Consider the following 9,615-nt stretch of genomic DNA (forward strand, 5'->3'; position numbering starts at 1 on the left):
CATATAGATACATATATATATATATATATATATATATATATATATATATGCGCCAGCAGCTATGAAACAAAATAAGACAAATAATACAAACTGAGCGACACACAGAAATAGACTACCCAAAACACATTTCCTAATGCTGCTCCTGCTGCTGCTGCTGCTGTTGCTGCTGCTGCTGCTGCTGCTGCTGCAAGGGGACAAGTGTTGCTGCTGCTGCATGTAACGGACCTTTTGTTTGACGGCTATGTCGCAAATCAAGGAGACATTTCCATAGTTCTCCCTGCTGGGGCCCCCAGGGACAGGAACGATGAAGTCTGCTTTCTTGATAAATTCGCTGTTTGCTTCTAAGTCTTCTGATGAAGCCATTACCACAAACGTCAGCAGCTGCAGCAGCAGCAGCAACAGCAGCAGCAGAAGAAGCAGGTACAGCAGCAGCAACAGATGCATACGCCTATCAGCTATCCACCCCTCCTATCACCCCCAAAGCAGCAACAGGTAAAACACCAGCAGCAGCAGCCAGTAGAGCAGCAGCAGCAGTAGCAACAGCAGCAATTACAGCAGCAGCAAAAACGGCAATGGCAGCAGCAACAGCAATTACAGCAGCAGCAACAGCAATTACAGCAGCAGCAACACCAGCAATTAGAGCAGCAGCAACATCAGCAATTACAGCAGCAGCAGCAACAGCAATTACAGCAGCAGCAACAACAGCAATTACCGCAGCAGCAGCAGCAATTACAGCAGCAGCAGCAGCAGCAGCAGCAGCAGCAATTACAGCAGCAGCAGCAACAGCAATTACAGCAGCAGCAGCAGCAATTACAGCAGCAGCAGCAGCAGCAGCAATTACAGCAGCAGCAGCAGCAGCAGCAGCAATTACAGCAGCAGCAGCAGCAATTACAGCAGCAGCAACAACAGCAATTACAGCAGCAGCAGCAGCAGCAGCAGAACTAACATTAGGGTCTCCGAAGGTTTCGAATGCCCACTGGCGCATGGAGGCGATCGCCTTTGTTGCTGCCATCCCATTGTTCGCTATCAATATGCGCCGAATAGGCCGGTCCCCTCTGCAGCAGCAGCAAATGCAGCAGCAGCAGATGCAGCAGCAGCAGATGCAGCAGCAGCAGATGCAGCAGCAAGAACAGCAGGAAAGAAAGAGAAGCGCAGTGAAGCACTGAGAGAGAGAGACAGAGAGACAGACAGACCGAAAACAGCTGCAAAGACGTCCTGAGAAAGGAGACAGAAAAAAGAGACAAAGAGGCAGAGACAGAAAGAGACAGAAGAAGAGACAGAAAAAGAGACAGAAAAAGAGACAGAGACAGAGAAAGACAGAGAGACAGAGAGACAGAGAGAGAAAGAGACAGAGAGAGATAGAGAGAGAGAGACAGACAGATACACAGAGAGAGACAGATAGAGCGCAACACACACAGGAGGAGACAGAAGAAGAGACAGCGGAGACAGCAGAAGCTGCGCACCCGTGTAGCTTAACATATTCTGCTAGTGGATCCTTTGCATCCATCCAGGGCCCCCGCTGTCTCGCCACCTCCTCAGCCTGAGCCCTTTGAGGGCCGGTGAGGGGGGGCGGGGCCTCTTCAGGTGTCTGTACACCCCACAGCAGCAGCAAACAGCAGCAGCAGCAGCAGCACCTGCAGAAGCTGCCGCAGATACTCCTCGCCCCAGAGACAGCAACTAAATGCTGCTGTGACAAATCTAACAAATGCAGTTCAAGAGAGAGGGAAGGAAGCGTAATGCTGCAGTGTATAGACAGCTTACAGGCTGCATCGACGTTGCTGTTGCGGCTGCAGCTGTTGCTGCTGCTGTTGCTGCTGCTTTTGCTGCTGATACTGCAGCAGCTCCTCTGCGAGGCTGGGGCTGGGCGGCAGCTGCTGCAGCAGCAGCAGTAGCAGCAGCAGCAGCAGCAGCAGCAGCAGTAGCGGGGGGCCGACTATGTCTTCTAGGGAAGAGGAGCGTCCGGCACTCAACGGCGCCCCCCTCTGTCTTGTTTACGCAGCAGCTGAGGCCTGAAAGCTGCTGCTGCTGCTGCTGCTGCTGCCCTCTACTGGAGAGAAGGAAGGCAGGAGACAGCGGGCGATGTAGAGAGGAAGGGATAGATACGCGGAGCCCCTGCTGCAGCAGGTGCTGCTGCTGCTGCTGCGGCGGCAGCAGAGCGCCCCCCGATATGCCAGAGATATCGGAGAAGGCCCAGGCTGAAGCTTCAGTGAGGAGCAGCAGCAGCAGCTGCAGCAGCAGCAGCAGCAGCAGCGGGAGTGAGGCAGACACCGCAACCAATCCCCCTACAGCTGACCTATTGACGTCCCCTAAGTGCTGTCTCCTTCCTCTCTTTTTGTTCATTTTTTATACTTTGCTCCAGCAGGCCACCAGCAAAACCACAGAAAGACAGCAGCTAGCTGTTGCTGCAGCAGCGGGGCCCAGCGAGGTGTATGTACACCTCAGCAGCGCCTCCTCAGGCAGCAGCAACGCAAGCCTCTTCAAAGCAGACAGCAGCAGCCCCCAGCTGTATAGACAGACAAATAAAGCAAGAACAAAAACAAACAACAGAACCAGCAGATACTAATATAATAAAAGGAAGAAGCAGCTGAAATCGCAGACAGAGTTAAGCACCAAGACACGCAAATGCAGAAGGTTGAGGGTCCCCTGCAGCAGCAGCAGCAGCAGCTGCTGCTGCTGCTGCTGCTACTGCTGCTGATGCTGCTGCCGCTACTGCTGCCTCCGGCAAGGCTGTTGTTGTTGCCGCGGCGGTTGCTGTAGCTGCGGATGCTTCTGCTTCTGCTGCTGCTGCTGCTGCTGCTGCCTAGGCTTGGTGGGGGGCCCAAGGCAGTGCAGCAACTGCAGAGGAGACTGCAGGACTTAGCATGAGTCTAATTGGGTGTACGTACAGCTGCGTTTGTGCTGCTGCTGCTGCTGTTACATTCAAGGGAGATGGAGCTACGAAGTGTATAGAAAAGCTGTCTGTCTTGTTGAAGAGTTTGTTCGTAGTTTATTGCTGTACAGAGCAAGCAGAGAGCCCTCTCTAAGCCAAGAAGCAGCTGCTGCAGCAGATAAACAGAGAAAGAAGCAAAGAAGAGACTGATAGAAGATAGGAAAGAGGGTTAGAGGGGCCCTAGACGTAAGCGGGAGGAGCAGCAGGAGCAGCAGCTGCAGCAGCAACTTGCTCCGTGCTGCAGCAGCAAAGGAAGAGATGTAGCAGCAGCAAAACAAAAAGATATAACTAAAATGCTGCGTCCCCCGGTGCTGCTATGTGGGGTATTAACAGGTGACTGCTGCTGCTCAGCCAGAAGTTCCTACCTCGTTGTGTGGCTGGGGTGCTTGCTGCTGCTGCTGCTGCTGCTGCTGCTGCTGCAGCAGGGCACTGTACAGACTCCCGCAGAAAGGAAGAAGCTCCTAAAGGAGGCAAAAGCCTCAAAAGAAAAACAAAATGCAAACACTAAACCCCCTCAGCAGCAGAGACAGATAGCAGCAGCAGAACCGCGCAGCAGCAGCCGATAGGCCACTGCCGAGACAGGGCGACAGCAGCAGCAGCAGCAGCTGCTGCTGCTGCTGCAGCCAGCAGCAATGGGGGCCCCTGGGGCCCCTCATCTTCAGTCCTCATACAGACCGTTTAGATGAAGGTTAATAAAAATAAACAGAAATAATACTCCTTAATAAAAGAAGCAAGCAATACAAATGCAGTAACACCACAGCAGCAGCAGCCAGCAGCAGCAGCAGCAGCTGCTGCTGCTGCTGCTACAACTCCTACAGATGCCCTCCTCAGTGCTACTTCTCTTCATTTCTAGCATTAGCAGTCTCTTATTCGCAGATAGACAGCTGCAAATACAGTAAATTGCAGCAACAACGACAAACAAGGCGGTAGCAGCAGCAGCAGCAGCAGAAGCAGCGCCCCGCAGCAGCTGTACGTACACCTGAGTAACAACAACAGGCTGCATAAAAGGGCCCACAGGGCAGCCAGCAGAATAACAGCCGCCCCACTGCTGCTGTTAGGGTGTTATTTATCTGCGCTGTCTATACACCTCAACTCAGTAGGGTTTTATTAGAATGAAACACTGCAGCAAACAGCGAACAGCAAGTGGGAGCCCCTATCTGCTAGTGGGGGCCCCTGAGGCCCTGCAGTAGGCTTAAGGGTTTTTTGAGGTATCTGCTGCTCTTAACAACCATCAACTAAATAGGTAGAGACCAGTATAGGAGAAGGGAAGGAGACAGTTTGCTGCGCACTGTCTCCTCCTGTCTCCTCGTGACTCACCGCTGCAACAGCGGAAGCAGCAGGTGCTGCTGCTGCTGCAGCTCCCTTTCCAGCACCTCTAGAGAAGGATGGCGTGCTGCTGCTGCTGCTGCTGCTGGTTGCAGCAAAGGCAACTCCGCATCAACTAGGAGACACCGTAGTAAAATTAATAAAAGCTGTATGCCCGTAGCCTTCTTCCTTCAGCTGTCTCTTCTTCTCATGCAGACAGCGCAAGAGACAAACAAATGTCTCTTAGAGCATTTCCTTCATTCTGTCTCCTCATGGAGGCCATTAGTATATATATATATATATATATATATATATATATATATAGGGGTGAGAAAGACTGATACAGCTAAGGGATCCTACTGCTACAGATGATGCTGCTACTGCTGCAGATGCTGCTGCTGCTGCTGATAAGCCCCTAGAGGCCTGCTAAGTGCTGCAGGGGTCTCCTAGTAGCAATAGCTCGATGGGCAGCAGTGAGGCTCCGGTGTATACAAAGAAAGCTGCAACATCTACAAGCAGCAGAATGCATCCATGCATCCATGCATGCATGCATTCTGCTGCATGCATGAATGCATCCATGCATCCATGCATGCATGCATTCTGCTGCATGCATGAATGCATGCATTCTGCTGGTTCTGTCCCTCAGGAAATGCTGCAGCTGCTCTCAACAAAGAGAGGCGGCTAGCAGCTGTTGCGACTAGCATGTGCTGCTGCAGGTGCTAGTCGTGCTGATGCTGCAGTTGCAACAGCAGCTCCTGCTGCTGCTGCTGAAGCAGCTCTTGCTGCAGATGCTGCAGCAGCTCTTAGCGCTGCTGCTGAAGCAGCTCCTGCTGCTGCTGCATTATTTTAAAGAACATTGCTGCAGACTAGCGGGTGCTTTTTGTACCGAGACGAACAACAGTTTTGCTGCCTCTTTTAATTTCAAGGAGCTCCCTATACACCTCGCGAGCTCGTGCTGCATCTTCACAGGGAATGAAGTAAGTCTGAGCTTCTGCTGCTGCTGCTGCTGCTGGAGTGTCTGTGTCTCCCTCCGTATCCCTCGCAGGCCGCCGCAGAGAGGAGACAGTTGCTAGTGAACTTTCGGGTGTATGTTCTTCTGCAGTCTTTGCTGCCTTCACCTCTACTCCTTTGCTGCTTATTTTAATTGAATTAATTGCTTCTACATTGAGACGCCACAGTACCTGAACCCGGCTGCCTTCTTCTCGTGCGGCCTGCCCTTGCTGCTCCTCCTCCTGCTCCTGCTGCTGCTGCCCCTGCTGCTGCTGCCCCTGCCGCTGCTGCTGCTGCCCCTGCTGCTGCTGCTGCTGCCCCTGCTGCTGCTGCTGCTGCCCGTGCTGCTGCTGCTGCTGCTGCTGCTGCTGCTGCTGCTGCTGCGGTGGTTCATCTGCCGTAACCTTAACGAGGAAGATGTCTTGAGGGAAGAACAAGACAGCCAGTTGGCTGCGCTCAGGGGCCTCCTGCTGCATTACTAGCATGCATTGCTGCATGCGTCGCAGCAAAGAAAGCCCCAAACTCTGGCGCAGCTGCGCTTCTGTTTCGTTGTAAGGCCTGCAGCAAATAACACCCAGCAGCAGCAGCAGAAGCAACAGCAGCAATACAGCAGCAGCAGCAGGAATCATGGACGGTAACCCGCACTGCAATAGCAACAAGCACTGGCAGAGTGTTGCTGCTTCAGTGCTGCTGTTGCTGCTGCTGCAGCTGCTGCCGTTGCAGCAGCAGCAGGTGCTATTAGTTATTGACTGAGAGAAGAAAGTACGCGGCAGGAGTGTTATGCCCCAGATGCACTTGCATGCAAATGCATTCATTTGCATGCATTTACACATATTTACACATATTTACATATATTTGCACATATTTGCATGCATTTGCATGCATTTGCATGCATGTGTATATATGTGCATGTATTTGCATATATTTGCATGCATTTCTATGCATATATATATATATATATATATATATATATATATATGCATGCATTTGCATATAACTGCATACACTTGCATGCATTTGCATATATCTGCATGCATTTACACATATCTGCATGCATTTGCATGCATTTGCATGCATTCGCATGCACTAGTGTGTATGTGCATATTTTTGTGGTTTTGTTTCTGACCGTATGTGGGCTTGGTGAAGGACAAGACGGGGGTATCTTGATCTTTTAGTAAAAGATTGAAGAGCACCCAGAGGCTTACTACATTCAGCTTGAATTCCTCTTGTGATATCAGAGACAGCTTGGCCTAGTTTATCAATAGGTTTAATAAAAGTACTTAATAAACCTTTACCTACACCTTTAAAGAAGCCGCTAAAACCTTCTTTCTTTGCTGCATCTATTGGCTGAGATACGAAGCTTGATAGCGCCCATACACCTTCTCCTATATTTCTACCAGCAGAGAAGAAGCCTTCACGTACACCCGAAGCTTTTCTTTTTCTTTGATTACTTCTTAAACGAATATACTCCTCATCAAATGTAAATGTAGATAATAAAGACCCTAGACCTGAAGATACACTGTCTACAGCATTTGCTGCTAACCCTATTGTATTTCTACCAAATTCATAAGGCATACGAGGCAAATTTAATAAAGAAGAACGGCCTAATGATGATAATAATGAAGATAATAAATCATATGTATAACGCTCTTGCAAACAAAACAAAAAAGATTTCGCTGTACCCCGCAAATATCGAAACTCCGCCGGACCAAAGGTTAAACGAGCCCCCTACAAACAAACACAAATAAATAAATAAATAAATAAATAAATAAATAAATAAATAAATAAATATTAAATAAACATTAAATAAACATTAAATAAATAAATAAGTGTATAATAAATACGCAAGTAAATAAATATAAAAACTAATTCATTATTTCATCGACAGAATAAATAAACAAATAAATAAATAAATAAGCTAATTAATTAATTAATTAATTGAACAAATAAATAAATAAATAAGTAGGTCAAACAATCAGTGCATCAATAAAGAAATACATAAATAAATGCAATAGAACAAATAACTTAATTAATAAGTAGATACATAGAGTGAACCAATAGATAAATAATAATAAATAGACCAAGCTAAGAAATAATTAAATAGATAAATGTAAAAATAAGCGAGTAAATAAGTAAATAAACCGAATGAAGGAATAAATAAATAAATAGAATGAAGCAACAAACATAAATAATTGATTGAATACAGCAATGCATAAATAAACAAACAAACGAATAACAAATACTAAAAAATATTTATATTTAAATAGAGTTAAGCAGACATTGCAGTAAATAAACTGTTTAATTAATTAATTGAATCGATACGCAGCAACGAGCAAATAAATAAATAAATAAATCCCTCACCGGGCAAACAAAACAAAAACAAATAAACAAAACAACAAATCCATACACAAACAAATGTACAAACGAACGCAGAAAAACAGCAAATACAGCAATGCTGCTGCTGCAGCTGCAACACCTGCAGCACCAGCCACTCCAAAAGTAGCAGCAGCAGCAGAAGCAGCAGTAATTGATCCCAGCCCGGAAAAAGAGCAACACGTGGAGAGAGAAGCAGCAGCAACAGAAGCAGCAGCAACAGCACTGAGTGCGACCATATGAGCATCAGTAGCAGCCGCAGCAGCGCTGCTCGGACGTGTGCAACAGCATCCGCAGCAGCACCACCCGCAGCAGCAGAAGCAGCAGCAGCAACAACAGCAACAGCAGCAACAACAACCGCAACAGCAAGAACAACAGCAGCAGCGGCAGTAGCAACAGCAGCAGCAACATCAGCAGCAGCAGCAGCAGTAGCAACAGCAGCAGCAACATCAGCAGCAGCAGCAGCAGCAGCAGCAGCAGGTGTTTGATTTCTTACTGTGAGTTCAAGTCTGCCTGAGACCATGAGTATTCTGAGCCCTAACTTTAACAGATCAGATATCATGTGCATCTTGTCGAGGAGGAAAGAGCACCAGCAATAAACTCTAAACCGAGATATAACGAGAGATTCAAGAGATAAAATGCAAGGAAGAGGGGGTGGAGAGTAATGCTCCATCAAAGAGCTAGCTGTCCATACACCTAAATCCTCTATAGACACCGAACGAGTAGCAGCAGCAGCAGAACAACCTAATGCAAGCAAACAAGAAGAAGCGAAGCCCTGAATAAACACACAAGAAACAACACAAAACAGCCAGCACTGTATCGACACCTGCTGCTGCTCATGCTGCTGCTAATGCTGCTGCTAATGCTGTGGCTGCGGCTGCATCTGCAGCACCAACAGAAGCAACGGCAACTTGCAACTGCAGCAGCAAGAACATGCAGTAGCTAACAGCAGCAGCAGCATCAGCAGCAACAGCTGCAGCATCAGCAACAACAGCAGCATCATGGAGCAGCAGCAGCAGCAATGACATGGCATGCAGCAGCAGCAGCAGCAGGAGCAGCAACAGCAGCAGCAGGAGCATATATTATGGGTATTTTATTTGGGGTGTACGTACATTGAGCCCATTGAGCATATCTGCATCAATATCTACTTCAAGATCATCAATATCTATTAAAGCCCTTTTAATTACGAAATCGCGGCTGCCTGTATTAATGCGAACGACAAACAAAGTAAGAAAAGGAGCGCAGCCGGGAGGGGGGGAGTCCCCCCAACTCTGAGGAGACACCGCAGCGCATGCATGCAGCAGCAGCAGCAGCAGCAGCAACAGCAACAGCATCAACTACGCTGCACCAAGAATGGACGCATGGGTGAATGTCTACGTTCTCATCTACTAGTGATATAATAATTAGATAATTGTTTCTCAGCGTTTGTCCTTCATTACAAAACATATAAGGCTGTATACTGTTGCTATTCGCATGCACTATTAACGCATCTGCAGATAAATCCATGCATGCATGCATGCATCTCTTTGCATGCATTGGTATTGGTGTGGGGTGTTGCCTATAGATAAGATGCCTTGTTATAATCTGTGCGCATGCAGAGTTGGGGTGTACATACACCTTGTGGGGCGTACCTGGGGATCGTGACTAGGGAGGCCTCTGCCTCCTCTATTTGTAAACACCACGGGTTTGCTGCTGGACTCTAATTGATTATCTATTTGCATGCGCTGTATGCGCAGCACTACTTTTTGTTTGTCTCCCCGCTGCTGCATCCCTGCTGCTGCTCGCAGCAGACTGATAAAACATAACTCTTCTCCTAAACCATCGCAAATTAGAGACACTCCAATTCCCTCCAATTTCAATGCCAAGTCGAAACTCGCGAACGCACTCTCCACCTTCTGCAACGCATGCGCATGTGCATGCACACACACACACACGAAACAAAATCATGCATGCATGCATGCATGCATCTGTCTGTGCATGCATGCATGCGTGCAAGCACGCATGTAGCTGTGCGTACA

General features: G+C 48.1%; 2 protein-coding genes across 2 annotated transcripts in view; one reads left to right on the top strand and one right to left on the bottom strand.

Moving 5' to 3' along the window:
* The window catches only part of EAH_00013560 (acetyl-CoA carboxylase, putative), a gene marked incomplete at both ends in the record, with an annotated part of 15,058 nt that extends 9,358 nt beyond the window's left edge, over positions 1 to 5,700 (bottom strand). Inside the window, 7 exons of the mRNA XM_013394445.1 lie at positions 226 to 381; positions 947 to 1,055; positions 1,464 to 1,588; positions 1,762 to 2,195; positions 3,295 to 3,407; positions 4,247 to 4,370; positions 5,121 to 5,700. Coding sequence (XP_013249899.1) covers positions 226 to 381; positions 947 to 1,055; positions 1,464 to 1,588; positions 1,762 to 2,195; positions 3,295 to 3,407; positions 4,247 to 4,370; positions 5,121 to 5,700 — 1,641 coding nt within the window. The remainder of the gene's footprint in view (positions 1 to 225; positions 382 to 946; positions 1,056 to 1,463; positions 1,589 to 1,761; positions 2,196 to 3,294; positions 3,408 to 4,246; positions 4,371 to 5,120) is intronic.
* Positions 5,701 to 7,836: 2,136 nt separating this feature from the next.
* On the top strand, positions 7,837 to 8,085 carry EAH_00013570 (hypothetical protein; the record flags this gene model as incomplete). Its single annotated transcript, XM_013394446.1, has 1 exon — positions 7,837 to 8,085. The coding sequence occupies one exon, from the start codon at positions 7,837 to 7,839 to the stop codon at positions 8,083 to 8,085; it is 249 nt and encodes an 82-aa protein (XP_013249900.1).
* Between the last annotated feature and the right edge of the window lie 1,530 nt (positions 8,086 to 9,615).

This window comes from Eimeria acervulina, genomic scaffold, assembly GCF_000499425.1.
Source record: "Eimeria acervulina Houghton genomic scaffold, Eah_scaff78, whole genome shotgun sequence".
NCBI classification, from domain to species: domain Eukaryota; phylum Apicomplexa; class Conoidasida; order Eucoccidiorida; family Eimeriidae; genus Eimeria; species Eimeria acervulina.